The sequence below is a fragment of the Cervus elaphus genome, chromosome 25 (assembly GCF_910594005.1).
Source record: "Cervus elaphus chromosome 25, mCerEla1.1, whole genome shotgun sequence".
Classification (NCBI taxonomy): domain Eukaryota; kingdom Metazoa; phylum Chordata; class Mammalia; order Artiodactyla; family Cervidae; genus Cervus; species Cervus elaphus.
The window spans coordinates 71,486,849-71,506,560 of NC_057839.1; the positions used below are offsets into that span (position 1 = coordinate 71,486,849).

A 19,712-nucleotide genomic window follows, 5' to 3' on the forward strand; every position below is an offset into this window, starting at 1 on the left:
AGCAATAAGCCATTGCTTCTTTATTCATACGGTGCTCCTCACCAACCCCGTGGACGAAATTCATAACCGCAAGTACCACGATGGACTAGACGTGATGTTTTCCTCTCGATTTTCTTACTTTTGACATTCAGGGTTTGGACTGGTTCCTTGCGTTGCTTTCGCATTTTAGGTTACGCCGTGTGGTTGTGGGTCTGCCGTGGGTGTCATGGACTGACCTGCGCCTTCCCCTCAAATTCCTGTGCTGAAGCCCCAGCTGCCCGCCATGATGACACTCAGTGAGGGGTCGTCAGGAGGCAGTCATGGTGACGTGAAGTCATAGGGTGGGGTCCTGATCCAACGGGATCAGCGCCTTATAGGAAGAGGAAGGAAGAGCCCTCCTCCTGCTCTGGCCTGCTCTGGGGACAGGCCACGCGGGGACTCGTCACCAGAACCGAGCCCCGTCGGGCTTGACCTTGGACTCCCAGACTCCAATTCTGTGCCTCGTCCCATCTGGGGCGCTTCGTTCTGAGGTCATGTGTCTGCAGGCAGACCCCCCTGGTGACCCAGGCCGGGGGGGGCGGGGTAGAGGGGGTGGCTGATGGCTGTCTGAAGGCTGCTGTGACCAGGGCGGTCATCAGGGTCCTGAGGACACTTCTCAAGATGTCCCCACAAAATGCAAACAGCCCTCTGGGTGCACTTGGTCTTGCCGCTGTGTCCCTCTGTGGATGGCAGCCTTGGATCGGGGCAAGCTGCAGCCCTGCCTAAAACCACACACCCGGTTAGAGGTTGCCCACCCACTCACGGCCACAGTCCAAGGGGTAACAGTGGAGAAGTGGTCAAGGGGAGGGGCCGGCAGCTGGGCGCGGAGGGGTCAGGGAGGGGTCAGGAGGGGACGGTGCACACCCCACATGGTGATGCTGACCAGGCTCACTGGGGAGGCTGGCACGGTTCTCAGACCATCCACCCTGGAGATGCATTCATCCTGCAGATGCCCACAAACACAGCCCCGCAGCCAGATTCCTCACCTGAGTGCTGCCCGTCACACGAGGTGCCCCAGGGCTCACCCACCTCTGCTGGGGCTTGCTTCCCTTCCTCTGTTCCTGGCAGCACCCAGCCACAGCCAACAATGGCACTGCAGAATCCGTGAGTCCACCCAATAACACTCTGTTCTTCTGCCCTTTGAATGGCTCCGTGGGTCTCAGAGCAGCCCCTCTCAGGAGGAATGCTGTGAGTTCTTAGGACGGGGGCTCAAACCCCAGGGGCTGACAGGACACGTGGGGCACGCATCGTCCCAGCAGGGATGGGAGTGTCCTGTGTTACGGGAACACACAGAGGCCACTCTTCCTGAAGGCTTCGCCCGGAGCCCCGAGAAAGGAATGGCGTGGACTGGGCCGCAAGCACCCCGAGCTGGTCTGGTGGCTGTCTCTGGGACAGGAGGCTGAGGGTAGAGCTGGGGACAGACACACGGACATGGCTGAGCCACCACAGCCCAGTGCTCTGGCCACGTCCTACTGCTGGGCGCCGCCCCCACCCCCACCCCGCGCTCACAGCAACCTTTGAGGCTGGCCTTCCTCCGCCTGCCAGGACCCCCAGGCTACCTCAGGGCAGAGGGACACCCGGGGAGCATTGAAGCCCTTGGCAGCATCTTCCCAAAGAGCCAGCCAGCTTCACCCACCACTCAGAGCTCAGCCACTCAGCAAGCTCTCCTGTGGAGCAGAATTTGAACTTGCTTTCTCTCCATCACACCACTGGTGGCCACTTCCCACCAGCAAAAAACCAGAAGACCCAAGGGATAGTCACACTGTTCAAGTCTCCTGGGATCCTGACACAGACTCAGGTATTAAAAGATGCCCCTACCCACCTCCGCACCCACACATCCGCCCATCTGTTGTCCCTGCATCCAATCAGCATCTCCCGGGGGATCTGTGCGTCAGGCAGTTTCGGGTCCTTTGTGGAGCCCTTCACTCGTGGAAAGACGTTCCCACGGGGACGGCAGACCTGCCCGGAGCCTGGAGGAGGGGAGACCTGAGTCACCCCTGTGAACTGAGATTAGCAGCAGCAGAAGGAGAAGGCGACATGAGAGCAGGCACCTCAGGAAGCAGAGGGGATGCAGACGGAGGTCCCCAGGGCAGGCACCGAGGAGCTCAGGGAGGGGCCGGGGCCCATCCTCTCAGAGGGGGGCCCACAGGAGCAGGCAGGCCGGTGAAGGTAGGGCAGGGCTCTGAGCCACTGTGGGCTGGCCATAGGCATTGAGCAGCGGGCAGGCTTGGGGGAGTTCTGAAGGTGCTGTGGACAGTACGCTGGGGGCTCGGAGGCTGGGGGCCCGGAGGCCAGGGGGGCTGGGGGCCAAAGGACCAGAGACCAGGGGCCCGGAGGCCTGGAGGCCAGGAGGCTGGAGGCCAGGGGGACTGGAGGCCAGGGGGGCCAGGGGCCGAAGGACCAGAGACCAGGGGCCCGGAGGCCTGGAGGCCGGGGGGCTGGAGGCTGGGGGCCTGGAGGTGGGCGCCTGCCTCTGAGTCCCAGGGGAACCGCTGGCAGAGGAGCCGCGGTGGGCTCTGGGGGACAGGGGGGTGGTGTGTGCCTCTCCCTGGGCCAGATGGGCCGTCCAGCTGGCAGCAGAGGCCAGCCGGGGCTGAGGCCTGGTGGTGGAGCGAGGCCAAGCCCTGGGGGAGAAAGGGCCCCTGAGTCCCTCCACTGGAGGTCCAGGGGTGGGGGGGCAGCACAGAACTCCCAGGTCAGAGGGGGTAGCCCTCAAGAAAGGAGGAGGGGAGCCCCGGGTGGGGAGGGCAGAGGGGCTTGGTTCCGCCCACCAGAGGTTCTAGGGGGAAGCCCTGGTTGGTTGCCCAGCTCCCGTCAGGAAACACAGGTTCCAGGTGGACACATGGCAGGTGCCGACCAGCAGGCTGCCAGGGGGCTCCGGAGCGCTCCTCGCCCGGCCTGGAGGGCTAAGGAGCGCCCGCAGTGGTGCTCACAGCAGCCGGGGCTCCTCTGGAGGCCGGTGAAGGGCCGCCGAGGGGCGCCCAATGCGCCGTGCCTCGACCCCGCCACGGGGATCCCGGGCCCCCCGCCCCCAGCCCCTCCCACGCTGCCTTCCGCCCCCAGGCGAGGCGGCAGGCGAGGCTGAGCCCTCCGCCCGTGTCCCCGGAGGGCGAGAGGAAGAGCGCGCGGGGCGAGGACGGGGCAGCGGATGAGGGGCCAGGGGCGCGCGGGTGGGAAGCCGGGACCGGGAGCCGGCCGGGCCGGGTGGGTGTGCGCCGGCGGCCGGCGGGCTGGCGGGGAGCCGGCGACTGGGTCGGCGCTCGCGTGTACGCGGGGCGGGCGGGAAGGCTCCGCCCCGGGGCGGGAGGGGGCCGCCGGATTAAAGGCCACCCCGGCGGGCGGGGATCCGGACAGCAGCCTGCGCCCAGAGCGCGCTCGGCTCCGCGCAGCCCAACGCGAGTCCCGCGAGCCGAGCGCACCAGGGCTCCCGCGTCATGAGCATCCGGACAAGGCACTGAACGACCGCAGCGATGTCGGGGCGCTGGGCTCCAGGCCCCAGGTGGGGGCTCCTGCTGGCGCTGCTGCTGGCGCTGGGCGAGCTGCCGCGAGCGCGGGGCGTCGAGGAGGAACCTGGCGGCGCGCACGGGGAGACCCAGGGCTTCCAGGTGGTCACCTTCAAATGGCACCACGTCCAGGACCCGTACATCATCGCGCTGTGGATCCTCGTGGCCAGCCTGGCCAAGATCGGTAAGCTGCCTGGGGCTCCGCGGGCGCCGCGGCCAGCCGCGGGGTCTGCAGGCCCCCTCCTGCGCCCCCAGGGAACAGCTGGCCGCCCGCTCCGCCTTCTTCCCGGGGCTCCTCCAGCTCCGCGGTCTTCCCTGTGGAAGCGGCGGTGTCTCAGCCGGCTTCCCAGAGGTCAGGTCGGGGACCGCAGGGGCCAGTACCGGAACTGAGGTCGCTCAGGGAGAGGCTCAGAGACCGGCGAGCCTGGCCGGACCCGGAGCGCGGTGCGCGTGGCCACGGTAACCTGGTCCTGGCCCCGGGGGCGCAGCCTCCTCCAGTCCCTGGCTCCCCGGTGTCCGCAGTCCCGGCTCTTTCTGCCCGCAGACGCCCAGGGCTGCTCTCCGCCGGGCTCCGGCGGGCCAGCTTTCCCGTGTGTTGGGCTTGTCCGGGTCCTTAGTGCAGGACAGAGGGAACATCCTTGCCTTCCAGCACTGGAGAACTCCGTCCCCAGTGTAGAAAGAAAAACGGTGCCACTCAACATGAAGCGCAGTGAAATCCTATTTATAGGAGTGAGTTTTCCATTGACAGTGTTTCTCTGTTAAAAACCCTGGTCTGAAAGATCACTCTTCTCTCGACTTGCTCCGCTGAGCTGGCAAAGTGGGAATTGCAGGAAACTCCAGGCAAGGTGACAGGAAGGTCGGCCTTCTCAGGAGCGGCTGAGGACCAAAGTTTCCACACCAGGGAGGATCTTCCGGGGTGGTGGACATGTGATGGCATTTGTGTCTTAGCAAGTGGAGCAGGGAGAAACTCTGTCGGCAGGGGGTCTGAGGCCACCCCCACACACTCACAGAACAGCCGAGACTGGGACGGGTCAGCAGTGGTTTCGGAATGGGGGGCTTGGGGGGCCCTGGCCTCCTCAGTAGTGTGGGAGGGGCCGCTCTGGGGAGAGTCTGTCCGAGGACTCTGGACCTGGCTTGGGGGGGTCCTGGTGGCAGCTGGTTACAGATTGTTTCTGCTTCGGCCCCGCCTGCATGTGTCCACTCTGCCAACCAGCTCCCTTTTAAGTCCGTCACGTCTTTCTATTTCTTCAGGCTCTCTGGCCTCTTCCTTACCACTCTTGTCTGTTCAGTTCCCTGGCTGTGCCTGCCCGGCCCCAAGTGCCCCCCACTCGCTGGCTTTTTGTGGGAGTTCCTGATGTCAGAAGTGAAATGTGAGCAGGGGGATATGGTCTCACATGCCGCGTCTGCCCTGGATGTCTCCGCCTCGGGGGGCCTGCCAACACTGGTCACTTGCTGGGCAGGTCCAGCCTCCCTGGGGCTCTAGGAGCACCCTGACCTGAGGCTCCCCTGGGAGCAAACTGGGGGGTCTTCTCTCTTCCACAAAACCATGTAATGATGCTTGCAGGGCAGAACCACGACTGCCTGGGGTCCACGCCTAGGAACTGGAGCACCCCTGTGGTGTAGAGCAAGCGTGAACTTTCTGCGCAAGTCCAGCCCAGGCTGGGATGCGGGGCGTGCATGTGGGGGGCGGGTGTTACTCTCCAGGAAGAGCCTCCCCCTACCTCCCGGGCACTCCTCCCGAGGGGACCTTCTCTGGTGGTGGGGAGTGGGGTGTAGCCTGCTCCAGCCTGCTCCGTCTTGAGTCTTGAGGGGGGTCTTCCTGTCCCACCCCTCGCCCTTTCAACAACTCCACCTGAGGGGGACTGCTGCTTCCACTTGAGGCAGAGAAAGGCAGATGTTGGTGGAGGCTTGGGGGGCCACGCCAAGGAAACTGAGGGGGCCCCAGAGAGACCTGAGGGGCTGCCCTCCGCCCTGGGCCCCTGCGCTGCCCTGCGTTTGGCGGCTCCTCCGTGGAGGTGCTGGGCCCCCACCCCGCTTTCTCACCACAGCACGCAAGCCGGGCCCCTCTGTGCCCAGGCCCCTCCCAGCCTCGCCCCGTCCTCCGGGACCTGCTGCACTGACCCCCACAGGTCCCCAGGACCCTCCGGTGGCTCAGCTTGGGCTTCCTGTGATCCCCGCCTCTAAAGCGCCCCCTCCCCTCGCCGCCCCCTAGGCCTCCCCACCCGCACCCAGCCATCTCCAAGTACCTGTGTGCCCAGCGCCCCCACTGGGAGGCAAGTCCTCCTTCTCCACCAGCCTGGGGCCCTGGGTGGGTGATGTGCTCCCCGGGGGTCTTGAGTCTACAGCCACCGGCCAGGACCCACTGGGGCCTCAGAGCAGGCTGGATTCCTTCTTCCTCTTCCCGTTCTGTCTCCTCTGCCTCCCCTGGGTCCAACACTCCATGGGCCCACATTGGCCAAGCTGGATCCTGATGCTGGGGCCGCACTGGGTGGGGGTCCGCCCAGGCTGGGGTATCCGGGCAGCTTCCAGAACCGGGGCCTAGAGGGGGGCGAGCCGAGCAGTAGGTGTTCCTCAAGGCCACAGTGGGGCAGAGGGCAAGATGCCCCTCCCCTGCCCTCCCCCCTGGACGCGGCGTTCCCAGGGTGGCGGGTGGGGGGTGAAGGCAGCACTGACTTTTGGCCAGAGCTGCGGGGAGGCGTGATTCTCTTCCTGGGCCAGGAGCCACAGGGCCAGGCGGAGATTCACCACCTCCTTCTCCCCCGCCTCTCTCAGGGTGGCCCCCAAGCCACCCCCCGCACTGACCCCAGCAGAAACACTCCAGGGAAGATGGGTGCCTGTCTGCCCTCCTGGCTTCAGAGGAGGCAGCTTAGGTGGGGGGGCTGGCGGGGGTGGAAGTCCCAGTCGTGGTGGTCCTCAGAGACCTTTGCCCTGCCCACGTGGCCCCTGGGTTTGCAAGGGGTCAGTGTTCAGTTGCCTCCTCTGTCTTCACCTAGCCTGGGAGGAAGGGACTCTGCAGGGGTCGTGGGGGGCGTCTTTCCTAATCAGAAGGGTCCCCCGGGCACCCTGAGGAGTAGCTGGGGGTCTCGGGCCTCAGGTGGGACCCTTTTCACACACACCCCCGCCCTGCCCAGACCTGGGCCTCAGAGGCCGCAGCAGCCTGGCCCCTGGAGACGCGAGTCCCTCTCCTGTCCATGTGCCTGCTGGAGCCCAGCCTCGGGGTCCTCATCTGCTCAGGCTCTGCTCCGTGGGCCCGGGCCCTGTCACTTGTAAAGCACTGTCACGCAGCTTCTCATCAGGTCAGCAGGATGCGATCCAGCCCCAGCCCTCGCCGGGGGAAGGGGCATAGACCCCGGGTGCTGGGACACCCAGGGCCTCTGTCCTGACCAGCTGCTGCGTCAGTGGTTTCTCTCAAGTGCAGCCCCTGGGTGCCGGAGTGGGCCCCGGGCGCTGGTGTGGGCCCCTGGGTGCTGGTGTGGGCCCCGGGCACCAGTGCAGGCCCCGAGGGGTGCTCCTAGGCTGTGGGGAACGGTGGCCAGCACTGACCTCCTGGAGTCGACAGCAGGCGACCGTGGGAATTCTGTGGTGGCCCGGTAGTTAGGACTCTGCTCTCACAGCTGAGGGCCCTGGTCCTGTCAGCTCCCTCACTGCTGGGTCCAGCCCGTGTCCCTCTTCCCTGTGGGAGCACCCTCCTCCTGTGGCTCCCACTGAATTTCCCTCGCATCCCTGAGGGGATCTGTAAGAGGGTCTGGAGGAGGGGGTGACCGGGAAAGGCTGGGTGAGCCGCAGGATGGCATGGTGGGTGCTCCCCAGCGTAGACGAGCCCATTGGCCCTAGTGGACCCCAGCCTGGCAGGACAGATGGATCAAGGCCCATCGGCCAAGGCCTGGGACCAGGGCCGCTCCCTGGAGTCTCCAAAGGAGCGGCGTTCCTGTGCTGAAGGTGTAAAGTCTCCCTTCTCAGGAACCGCCTGGGAGAGAATTACTGTGGCTGTAAAACAATTGGCATTTGGAGCTAAGGTGTCTCTCTGGAATGTCCCGGGGACGAGGGGCAAAGGTTGGGAGGCGCTGACACCCCGGTCCTGCCTGCTTGGCAGATGGGACGCCCCAGGGAGCCGTCCGTCTGGCAACTTCCCACCAGGGCATCCGAGAGAACCACAGGGGGCTCTAAGACGGGGGCCCAAGCTCGCTGACCCCTCCGCTGGGCCCTCCCGGCCCCCTTGCCCAACTGGCTCCCCGCGTTGTCTGCCCAGGGTCCCAGCGCCCTTCAGCGGGAGTGTGGAGCAGGTGGGGTCCCCGCAGGCCAGGGCCGGCTCTCTCGGGCCCTCCTCCGCCCACCCCGCCATCCCTCAGGGACAGGGCTCCTCCGTCTCTGTCCCTGCCGGGCCCGGGGACTGACCTCCCCACACTGGGGCCCAGGCTGTGTGGTCCTCCCCGGGCTGAGGGGGGCTCAGCTGGGCGCCCCGTCCCCGCACCAGGAAGCCTTGGGGGCGGCCGGGGGGCGCTCCTGCGAGAGACCCGCTTCACCAGGGCGGCCGCACACCTGCATCTGCTCCGTCCACCCCCACCGGCCCTGCCCGTGTCTCCTGTCCCTGCGCCACCCCTTCTCATGCTGTGAAGTCTGTCTCCTCCATCTGTCCAGGGCGGGGGTCAGAGGGGCGCCGGGGAAACCTGCGAAGGCTGCTCTCCCCCCAAGCCCTGCCTGCAGAACCCATGAGACGGGCCCACAGGTCCCCCCTCAGCACCCAGGCCTTCTGTCTGAGGCAGGGCAGCGCCGCAGAGGCGGCACAGAGCCCCGGGCCTGGAGGCTGGCCCGCCCCGGCCCTGCTCCTGCAGGTTTGCGCGCGGACACACGTGCTTGGCCGGACAGCGCCCGACAGTGAAGGGATGGACACTGCAAACCCCCTAGGTGCCAGCCCAGCAAGAGGCTCCCGAAGCTCCTCAAATTCTTATCTGAATTATCACACAGCCTCCCGTGAGGGGTGTGCCCGGTGACCCCGCCGTGTGCTTCCAAGGCCGGACCTGCTCAGAGCCCCATAAGCGTGGCAGGGGTCTGGGGTTCTGCGGCGGGGGCAGCTTGCCCCTGAGGCCTGGCCCACAGCAACTCCCCCACGAGCTGAAATTCTGTGCATTCACACCCTGCCCTGCCTCTGGCACAAGACTGGATGGAGGAGACCCACGGGTTCAGACTCACGGGCCACAGCGTCTGCATGGCCGGCTCACATGCCCCCGTGAGAAGCCTGGCCCAGGGTCCGCGCGCAGTGACCACCTCCAGGCCTAAACGTTTGTTTATTATTGCGGCCGACATGCTGGATTCTTAGTAGCCACAGCTCCTAGCACTCATTTAACATTCACTTTGCCAACATTAATGCTGCCACATGCCTGGTAGTGCCATGGCTTCCGATAAAACAGACCAGACGTCCCTCAGAGTGTGTCAGTCCCAGGGGCAGGCGAGGTCAGCCACGGGACACAAGGCACTGCGTGCCGGCGAGAGCGGGGAGGGCGAAGGGGCGGGGGCCTGGGCGGGACGGAGCCTGCAGCTGGTGGGCATCGCCAGGGTCCGGGTGGCCCGCAGGGGGCCTAGGTCCAGGTGGCCCTCAGGTGGCCTGGGTCCAGATGGCCCTCAGGGTGCCCCAGGGTCTTGCGAAGGCCCTGAGGTGGCCCCCAGGTCTTGCGAAGGCCCTGGGGTGGCTATGTGGGGCACGTCCTGGCCTCCGGGCCCCTTGCGTCCTGGGGCAGGGGGTGAGGTGCCCGCTCGTCTCTGCAAGCCTGACTGGCCTGTGGGGCCAGCACTGAGGCCCCCGGCAGTGCCTCAAGGTCGTGGGGTTGTCCTTGGAGCCACTGTGTCTCAAGTCCACACCTGCAGACCAAGTGTTTATGCACCCGTTCTAGAAAGAATGGAGAGGCCCCGGGGCTCGCTGGACACGGGGGTCAGAGTCCAGGCTGAGGCCAGGTGGTGGCTACGGTGCAGGCTTCCCGTCTGGGGGACAGTCGAGACAGGCCACAAAAGGTGGGGCTGGCAAAGCCAGAGGGGCTGGGGAAGGCGGTTCGGGCGAAGACCGACCAGGGAGCCTGGTGCTGCTGGGAGGGGAGGCCGTCGGGGCCCGGGGAGCCCGTGGGGGGTCAGGGCCGGACAGTGGGGAAGGGGACAGGCTAGGGGCGTGGACTCTGGCAGCCTTGAGCCCGGTGGTCCAGGCCCCAGTCAGACTCTGCGCTTCAGGCGCAGAGTGGCCCAGGCACGGGTGGCCAGGTGTGGGCTCATGGAGAAGGGCAGGGCAGGCTCCCTTTCCTCCTGGGTAAGTCGGGAAGCTCCAGGGAGCTCGCCACCTGCAGAGATACCATGCCGAAGTCCAGTCAGTTATGAGCTCTCTGCCAGGAAAGAGAGGCAGGAAGCTGGAAACGTCTGTCTCCAGCAGCTTTTGGGGCAAGGCGAAGGGTGAGGGGCCACCAGCTCACAGGGCTCTGCTCCTTCTCAGATTTAGCGGGCCTGGACGTTGGGGCGGAGCAGACATGGGCCCGCAGCCTCCGCAGCCTGCTCTCCTAGAACGTGACCCTCTGCATGAGGGGTCCTGGTGCCACTCAGCCCCTGTCCCCGCTCGACGTGGACCCTGCTAGACAGGGCCACCCTGGCGCCATGCACTCTGTGCTGTGTGCTCGTGCCCGTGGGTTGAGGGTTTTACCCGTGGCACCAACTCAGATCTAGCTTCCGTGTGGCCGTGGACCTGGGGACCTGAGGTCCCCTCATGTGACTTTGGGTCCCAGCTCTCCCTGCCAGTGTCCGCGAGGGGCGTGCGACAGGCTCGTGGTCTGGTGTGTGCATTGCTTTCACCCCCAGGCCCCGGTGGCTCAGCGGAAAAGAATCCACCTGCTGTGCAGGAGTCACAGGAGACACTGGTTCGATCCCTGGGTGGGGAAGATCCCCTGGAGGAGAGAATAGCTACCCACTCCAGTATTCTTGCCTGGAGAATCCCATGGACAGAGGAGCCTGGAGGGCTATAGTCCATGGGGCTGCAAAGAGTCGGACACGACTGAAGCGACTTAGCACACACGCACATAGCCCGACACAGTCAGCAGCGATGGCCTAGACACGAAGCACCTCCCCCCAGCAGGAGAAGCTGCTGCTGCTTCTCCTGGCCCCAGGAAGGGCCACTGCGAAGAGCCTGTTGGGGGTCAGAGGTGGGGGAAGGAGGCTTGGCCCCCGAGAGTTGTGTCCTAGGCTCACAGAGGCCTTTCCAGCTAGAGTAGTCCCCAGACAGCCCCTCCAAGGGCAGGACCCCAGGGCTGACGTCGGAGACTTAGCTTTTTCTGGCACCCGAGGCCAATCGAATCTCAGAGACAGAGTCTGCGGTGAAGTAGAAAAGGAGAGCTTTATGGCTTTGCCAGGCAAAGGGGTCCACCATGGGCTCCTGCCCCCAAAGCCTTGTGTCCCCACTGGGGAGGACAGTGACAAGTTTCATAGTAATTGTTCAGAGGGCGTGATCAGCTCATGAACATTCTTCTGATGGGCGGGTGGTGAGCTAAGTAGGAGTCCACATTGTCAGCCTTCAGGTCCGACTGGTCTGGGGTCTGCATGCTTGCGGGCAGCCTATCGTTAATCATTAATGCTCCCACCTGGAGGGGTTTCCGTATCTGCAGAATGGCTCAGAGACACGGTGTGTTTCCCTTGATGGGAAAACAGGACCTTGCCCCAAGACTGCTCTTGATTGTTCCTCCCTGGTCTCTATCCCCTCCCTTCCCTAATGAACAACTGCTTGAATCTGCCCCTTGGAACTCAGGGAAGGTCATGGAGGCGGAGTGAAGGCTGCTTCCTCGAGTCAGAGAGTGGGGGACACAAGGCCTTGTGCCCGGGGGCCCTGCAGGGCCCTGCACGGAGTCAGGGCTGGAAGCAGGCCTGCTGTGGCTCTGCCTGCGGGAGGGGTGGGGGGTCCATCTGCCTCCAGCTGCTTTGCAGAGGCCAGTTCAGATGGAGGCTCCCAGGAGGCTGTGTCCTACCCCGGCCGCACCTGCAGGGACTCGGGAGCCAAGCGGGGTGAGCCTGGGAACGTCAAGTGTGCCTGCCGCCCCTTTCAAACCCCGAGGCGGAAAGCCGTCCTCCTGCTCCTTCATTGACAGTTCAGAAGGGACCGGCTGCCCTGTAGCCCAGGGCGGGTGTGTCACGGCCTCAGACCGTTTTCAGCTTCTGGGAAGCTGGTGAGACCCCTGGTTCTCAGGCCAGTTCCAACAGCTCACATCAGAGCTTCCGGGGTGAGGCTGGGGCCAGGCCCAGGCTCGAGGGGCTTCAGGCTCATGGATCTTCGGGGGCCAGGCCCAGGCGGGGCTTCGGGGTGGGCAGCGGGCACTACCTTGAGCAGGCACAGCTGGGCTGGGCTCCTGGAGGCTGCCTTCAGCCTCACAGGACTCGAGGCTCCCCAGAGCCCCCCACGCCTGGCTCCTGCCTGGGATGTCACAGCACGTAAGAGGCCTTGTGATGGGCAAGAGGCCTCGCTGTGGGCAAGCTGCTGACCCCTCTTCACCCTGGAAGCTCTGATGTGGGGTGTTGGGACTGGCCTGAGAACCAGGGGTCTCACCGGCTTCCTAGAAGCTGAAGTCAGTCTGAGGCCGTGATGCACCTGCCCCAGGCTACAGGCCAGCCGGTCCCATCTGCACTGTCAACTGTCAACTTCAGCCTCCTCGGTGGGGACACCACCAGGTCCAGTATCTTAACAGGTGCTTAGAAGGTACCTGGTGGACGTTCTGTGAACTCATAGTCGCCCTGCACAGTGCCCAGCTTAATAAGAGTTCAACAAATAATGGTTGAATGAAAATGAAAATGCCAAAACAGACGCAATGACTCCGGACACTAAGTCTGAGGTCAGTAGTGGGAGGCAGGACCTCACGGTGGCGGCCAGGACAGGGCCAGTGCCCTCGGGTGCAGGTGGGGGGGGGCTGGGCTCTCCTGCCCCCACACCTGTCCCTGCAGCTCCAGCCCCCCTGGTGGGGGTAGGGATGACTTAGCGGCCCCATCAGGGCGCTGGCTTTCACCCACTGAGTCTGCAGCTGGAGAGGGTGTTACATGGAGCCAGTTGGGTGAGGAGTGACCTCTGTGTGACCCGTGTCAGCTCCACACAGGGGCACCTCAAGCCCCAACCACTAGTGACCCTCTCGGTGCTGGGGTCTCCGGTACCGTGCTGCTGGGATTTTAGGGGAGGGGTCAGCTGACTGCCATTAAAAAATACAGTTAGTGAGCAGGCCTCAGGGGTGAGCATGTGAGGTGGGGCCTGTGGACACACCCTCATGTCCAGCAGTCCCCCAGCCCCACCCCCCAACACCCTACCTTCTGGAGGATAAGCTGGAAAAGGAGGGCAGTTTTTCCGGGCAGGCCCTGGGATGGAGAATGTGGCACCCCTTGTGGAAATCTCTTACTCATTAACTCGACAGAACCAAGAACGCTCTGCAGGTCGGGAGCTCTCAGCTCCGAGTCCGGCCTGCACTTGGGGGCCAGAGGCCTTCCTGGCCCAGCACCCCCTCTGCCTTCCCTGGGGCGCGCCCATAGGGCGCACCGGGAGGGGCAGGGTGGTCGCGCATGGCGGCCGCCCAGCGACAAGGCCCAGCTCTCTCAGCAAACCAGGGGAGCGGGTTCAAGTCCTGGTCTTCCTCCCCGGAGCTCTGGGACCCTCTTCCCAACATCTCCCCCGCTCCCCCCCCCCCCACCTTGGCGTCCAGCCTGTGCGGGGGGGTGGGGACCCTTGCAAGGGTCTCTGCAGCGCCCCCAGAGGGCACCCAGGCTGTGAGAGGCATCCCGAGGCTTTCCATCTGGACCCCGTTTTCCCCGGGGTCCCTTTCGGTGCTGACGCGCGGAACCTCTTGGGAGGCGGATGTGACGCCTTGGAGCCCAGCGCGCATCTCCCTGCACGGAGGGAGGCGGGCCCGCGGCCCGTGGCAGGGTGGGCCGCGCGCTCTGTCCCTGCAGGGGCCTGGCCCTGCGCCCACCGTCGCGGTAGCCGCGTCCGAGAGCGGGCTGCCCAGGCGCGTGGGACCTCCGCATCACCGCCCCCGCCCGCCTCCAGGAGCCGCGGGACCAAGGTTGGCTGTTTTCAGCCACATCTGCACGGCCCCAGCCTTCGCGGGCAGTTAAAGTTAAACAAGACACACCGTCGGGGAGCAAGGTCCTAGGCCCACAGCCACGCCCTGGTCGCGGCCCCTGAGGTGTGTGTGGGGCGGGGGCCACAGCCTCGTATCCATGCAGGGAAGTCCTGGGTCCGGCGGCAGGCGTGGATGCTGGTCTGGGCTTCAGGGGACCGTCTCCCTTGGAAAGCCTCTTGCTCCCGGTCCTGCGGAGCAGAGCCCCCCTGTTCCGAGAAGGCCTGCACACTTGGGGACACAGAAGGTGGCCGTGGGGCAGCATGCCCTCAGCCTCTGCCCTCCAAGGGCACCTCGCCGGGCACTCCATGCCTTCGGCCTTGGGAAGCCCCCTTTGTGTGGACTCATTTTCCACCAGACATGACTCTCCTATTGCTCAGGGCCTGGCTGTGCAGTGGAGGTGACACTGACTGGCCCCAGCGACCTGTGACCCGCGGGGTTCATGCTGGGGACCCCCACTCCCCAGCGATGATGCACTTCAGGGGGACGCAGTGTGGGACCCCTGTGGGCAGGTCACCCAGAGCCCGTGGCAGCCTCCCCGCCAGCTCCCCTGAGAGAACGTGTGCGCCTTCTCTTGAATTTCCTCCCCTGCACTAATGCCTCTGTCTTCTGAGAGGCCTCTAACTTCATCTTCCAGCTCCTCCAGTGAGTCTTTGGTTTCTGCTCCAGTATAACAAAAGGTTTGTAATCACTGAACGCACTTTTTTGTCGAGGTTGAGGCTCCTTTTCCTGAGGGTTTCCTTGCATCATGTGGCCCCAGACCTCCCATCCCCAGCCCCCTGGCGGTGGCCAGTGGGCTGTCCCTGCCTGCGGGCGGCCAGATCTCACGGGGCCCAGCAGGAGTTTGTGGGCTGCGAGGGTCAAGGGCCAGGATGCCAGCATTTTCAGGTCCCTTCTTCCTGCTGGCCCAAAAATAAATGACACCATAGCCTTCTGCTTTTTCCGGGCTTGGGAAAGAAGCATGTAATCCACCTTCCTTGCAGGAATCTGACTTTCATCTTTATGGTCTCCCAGAAAGGTCTAGCCTTATCCTCATACGATGAGGAAGCCTAGTCTACAAGGGATAAAACAGTAACGTGCTAGTGACCTCAGAACAGAAAGCACTCGAATGTGCAGAAACCCTGACTCTTGATCCCTCAGACAGGTGGGGCTCCATCGAGTAGCCCCAACATGGGGGCTCATGGGGGCCCCTGGAGGCCAGCAGGGGGGGCCAGCAGTGGTGGGTGGGGGGCCATAGGGGATCCTGGGGACCAACAGGGGGCAGCATTGGGGGAGGGGCAGCATCCAGGGAAGGGTCCTGGGGCAGCTGCTGCACTTGGTCCTGAGCCTCTTGTGTGCTGGGGGAGCAAAGTGGTCCCAATGAGGGCGTTGGCAGTACTGTTCTCCAGGGATGAGAAGCAGCTTCTCATTCCAGCTTCTCTCGCGACCTGGTGCCCATGTGGGGTCCTCTGATGGCCTCCCTGCCTCGGGAACCCTTTGCCCTCTGCAGCGCGGTATCCATATCAGAAATTGATAGTCCCACGGCTTCCTGCTGCTCTGGCTCCGGGCAGTGGCCCATGACAAAGTCCTGGCTTTGGGGGCCATGCTGGAAGCACCCTGATAGTGGTGGCTGCAGCGGCTGAGCCGCCACGTGAACGGCAGACATGGTTTATGACACCTTGGAACATTGACCACACACTTTATCTGCAGAAAACATGTCCTTGGAGAAAACACCTTGCTGAAATTTTTCACATGAAAGTATAAAGGTCGATGGAGGGCTTCCCTGGTGGCTCAGATGGTAAAGGGCAATGAGATGTAATCCTGCTCCCCGACAGGAAATCTGTTTGCAGATTCTCCAAGCCCAGCACCGCCCCCCCTGCCCCCAGCAAAGTGAAGTGTCCTGTGTCCTGGCTCTGGTGGACTTCAAGGCAAGTCTGATTGTTACCCTCAGTCTCCCAGCCAGCCACCAAGCCCCACTGAGGCTGGCTTGTCTCCTCTCACGATGGCTCCCTGTGATGTAATTAACTTTCTGTTCTTGAATCTTAGAACTTTGAAGAATGCCTTTTCTGGTTTGTTTGGCCTCCAGGGCCACCAGCCTCCAGCTTCCTCATTCTATAATAGCAGAGTCACTGAGTACATGCCCTTCTGGGCCCTTTTTACGTCTCGTGCAGAGAGAGGGTTTATGTGGTGCTGGGGTCTGTGTGACCCTGGTGGAAACCTTACTTCTTCCTGCCTTGGCTGTTTTTGCTGGTGTCTGCCTGTCATAGCTCGTGTTCAGTGAATCCTTTCGTGGAGTAAGGTCTCAGTGACCTGGTCACCAGCTACTCCAGCAAGCACGCCCTGTGACTGTCCGCATGAGCCGTCTGCACCTGGGCCTCCTCCATGGTTCCCTGCTTGGGGCCCAGCCAGAGCGGCCCCTCAGCCCCCCTCTTCTGAGGCCCCGGCCCCCTCAAGCTTACCTGCCCTGCACCCTAGCTTTTCTCACACCTGCTTCAGCTTCACCGGGACACAGATCAGTAGAAATCATCTAATGTGAAGTGTTTCTCAAGTCTCTAGGTTTATACTTTTCATCAAATCAGGGACACTTTTGGTCGTCATTTCTTCAGATTTTTCTACCTTGTTTTCCCTCTCCTCTTTCTAGGGCTCCAGCTTTACTTACGCTGTGTCTTCTGTTATCATCACACACACTACTGAGGCTCTGTCCACTTTTTATCTTTTTCTTTGTACTTTGGATAATTTCTACTGTTGTCTCTATCTGCTGTTAAGCTTATCCGTTGACTTTTTTTGTATCAGATATTGAATTCTTCAGTTCTAGAGTTCCAATTTGGTTCTTTTAGATATCTTCTATTTCAAGGGCGAGCAGGTTACGCCCATGGGCTGGCTGACTGTTTTTGTAAATAAAGTCTTATTGGAACACAATGATGTCCGTCTGTTCATGTATGTCATGGCTGTTTTTGCACTACAGGGGCAAATTGAGTAACTGAAAATCAGAATGTATAGCCCACAAACCTAAACAATTTACTATCTGGCTCTTTTAGGGGAAAAAAGAGAAAAAAGCCAAATCCTATTCTATTCCACTGCTGAGATTTACTCTTTGTTAATTCATTACAAACATATTTTCCTTTACATCCTTGAGCATGGTTGCAATAGCTATTTTTAAACCATTGTCTGCTACAAGGATTTAGCAACATCTGGGTCACCTTGAGGTCTCCACTGATTTGTGGATCTTGTTTTCCTGTTTATTCACATGTCTAGTAATTTTGCATTGTTTCCAGGACACTGTGACTGATGCACTGTAGAGACTCTATTCTGTTATGTTCTTCTGGACGGCATTGACTTTTGTGGTTGCTGTTGGTCACTGTTGTTTTGCCAGAGCTGGGCTGAAACTCCAAGTGTGTCTCCCTATGGTGACAAAAGCTGAAACCTCTGGATTCTTAGCTTCTGCTGGCGTCTCAGGACCTGCCTCTTGTGTCAGCCAGATATTTCAAGAGTTCATACAGAACTTGGGGTTTGGCCTGTCAAGCTCTTTCCTTTCTGGGATCTGCCTCCTCCCTTTTCAGTTACTGTGATCACCCTGAGCTCTGATTTTTCAATCCAGTCAGGCTATAGGCTTCTGTCTGAGTGTTGGCTACTCTGCATGACCCCAGGTAAGACCTGCCCTCTGGAAAACAGTCATAAGGAAACACAGAAATTGATTCGTGCTGGTCTCTTCCTCAAAGTGTAGGTCCCTCTGGTTTCTGTCTTTGGGCTCTCTTCAGTGTTGTGGGTGTTTTTTCCAGACCTCATGGTCATTAACAGGGGACAGATGGCTGGACAACTCTTGACAGTGGTTCCTTTGTGTGACAATGGGAGCGACTCCACTGGTGCTGTGAGGTGTAATTGTCATAAACTCTTAGAGCCAGTCATGAAATCATATGAAAGCAGAGTTTAAATGTGCGCCTCTGTATGTGGAGCACGCAGAGCAGACTGACATGGAGGAGGGATGAGAAGGCTCTTGGGGAGAAGGTGCAGCTTGTGGAGAGGGGCTGGTGGCTGCAGACCCACCTGTGGGCAGGGACAGGGTTGCTCATGTGTGACTTCACTTGACAACACTTTTGTTTATTACTTTTGATATGGTGCTGAAGAAGACTCCTGAGAGTCCCTTGCACTTCAAGGAGATCAAACCAGTCCATCCTAAAGGAAATCAGTCCTGAATATTCATTGAAAGGACTGGTGTTGAAGCCAAAACTCCAATACTTTGGCCACCTGATGTGAAGAACTGACTCATTGAAAAAGACCCTGAAGCTGGGAAAGATTGAAGGCAGGAGAAGGGGATGACAGAGGATGAGATGGTTGGATGGCATCACTGACTCAATGGACATGGGTTTGAGCAAACTCCGGGAGTTGGTGATGGACAGGGAGGCCTGGCGTGCTGCAGTCCATGGGGTCGCAAAGAGTCGGACACGACTGAGTGACTGAACTGATTCTGAGAGTGTATAATTACATGTGACATCATCAGTCACACTGCCGTGTGGTTGCTGCCTGCCCTGTAAGGGATGGCATCTGGGTGGATGCCTCTGAAGACAGGATAAGGGTCCTTGGGCCAGTGTCTGTCCAGGAAGGGGCCTCAGGGAGACCACAACATGGCTGTAGAGAGTACTGGAGAGTCAGAACTGGGACCTGTGTGGGTTTGTGTCACAGATGTGTGTGTGGGGTGTCCCTGTGTGCATGTCTGGGTGTCCCTGAGTGTCTGGGTGTCCCTATGTCTGGGTGTCCCTGAGCGTGTTGGTGTGTGTCCCATGACTGTGTGTCCCTGTGTGTCTCTGTGTCCTGTGTGTGTGTCTGTGTGTTTTTGCCTGAGTGTGTGACATCCCAGGTCACACGTGGACCCACTTGTCCCCTGGAGCAGGCAGAGCCCCAGGCCTCCCACCCTTCTCTCTGGAAGCATTGCACTGTTTGGCTGCTCTGAAGCAGGTCTGAATGTACACGTTAAAGTAAAACCAAGGGATTTACCATGCCTCTGCATTGCGTGGACTCAGCTGAATCTGCTGAGAGATCCCAGGGGCGGTGGCCTCGGACAGCCTGACCCCAGGCCCGAGGTCCCAGGCCACGTTCCAAGGGGGCGTGAAGATGGTTGGCAGTAACTTCCCAGTGCCCGCCCTGCTCGGGGCCCCTCCAGAATGGCTGGCTGGCACGGGCGCCTCTGACCTTTAACATCAGTCCGAGGGTTGTAATTACAGGTCGAGGCATGTGTCCCGTGCTGTGACCATCGTGTGGCTGAGCTCAATTAGCTGTAACTCGCCAGGCCTCTGCCGTCAGTGACCTGTGGGCTCGGAGGTCCCTGTGGAAGGCTGGGCCGCCCCAGGATGGCCTCACGTGGTTCCTGGGGACTGGCCTCCATGGGGCCCCCGGTCTGTCCTGCACAGAGAGCTGTCCTGTCTCCCTCGGGCACTAGCGTTCTGTGTGGTCCTGGACACGTGTCATGCGCTTGCCCGGCATCCAAACCTGTGATTCTGTTGGGTCCTGGCCACCCCCGTGGCTCCTGCCCATGAAGTGTCCCTGTGGGTCTTGACCTGGCTCTGGCCCCACAGTGGACGCACACTCGGGCCCCGTGTTGGCCCTTGACACATGATGTGCTTGAGTCCTGGAAACCTCGGGTGGGCTCTGTCCTGGCAAACTCGGCTCTGATGGGGAAGGCTGCCCCCTACACTCGCTTCCCAGGGCACTCCCCCAGGACAAGGGCCCTCTGTGTCCATGGCCAGGGTCTGTGTCCGCGGCCCGGGCTTCATGTCCACGGCACAGGCTCTGGGGGGCCGCACGTGGAGACTGTGCAGCAGTGCGGCCTGAGGTGCCGAGGTCACTGGTCTGACTTGCTTTGTGGGCCCTTCTGTCTTCAGAATACAGGAGATGAAGGTTAGGAGGGTGATTGGGCCCTTGGCCACCAGGCCCCTCCAGGTTCCCCCAGTGTAAACCGGGGTGCTGGGAGGTGGCGGGGAGGAGCAGGTGGTGGTCCCACGACTCCCCCATCATCCTCCCAGCTTCCCCAGGAGACCCAGCCACCTGGGGCCTCAGAGGCGGGAAGGAGAGCACCCAGCGGGTGCTCTGGCTGCCGGTCATC

At 61.9% G+C, this 19,712-nt stretch overlaps 1 protein-coding gene and 1 long non-coding RNA gene across 4 annotated transcripts in view; one reads left to right on the forward strand and one right to left on the reverse strand.

Annotated features, from left to right (window-relative positions):
- Positions 1-4: 4 nt before the first annotated feature.
- Positions 5-3,558, reverse strand: LOC122683862. 2 transcript variants are annotated; one of them, XR_006337856.1, is made up of 3 exons: positions 3,438-3,558; positions 1,841-1,988; positions 5-1,429 (listed from the first exon to the last, which is right to left on the reverse strand). It is a non-coding gene; the product is annotated as an uncharacterized LOC122683862 (long non-coding RNA). The 2 variants fall into 2 exon arrangements; XR_006337855.1 differs by lacking the exon at positions 3,438-3,558 and adding an exon at positions 2,070-2,377.
- SLC9A3 (solute carrier family 9 member A3) overlaps positions 3,273-19,712 on the forward strand; it is a 38,739-nt gene continuing 22,299 nt past the window's right edge. Inside the window, exon 1 of one of the 2 annotated variants that reach the window (XM_043887770.1) lies at positions 3,273-3,705. In XM_043887770.1, coding sequence (XP_043743705.1) covers positions 3,489-3,705 — 217 coding nt within the window. In that variant the 5' untranslated portion in view covers positions 3,273-3,488. The remainder of the gene's footprint in view (positions 3,706-19,712) is intronic. The other variant, XM_043887769.1, reaches the window with a different exon arrangement.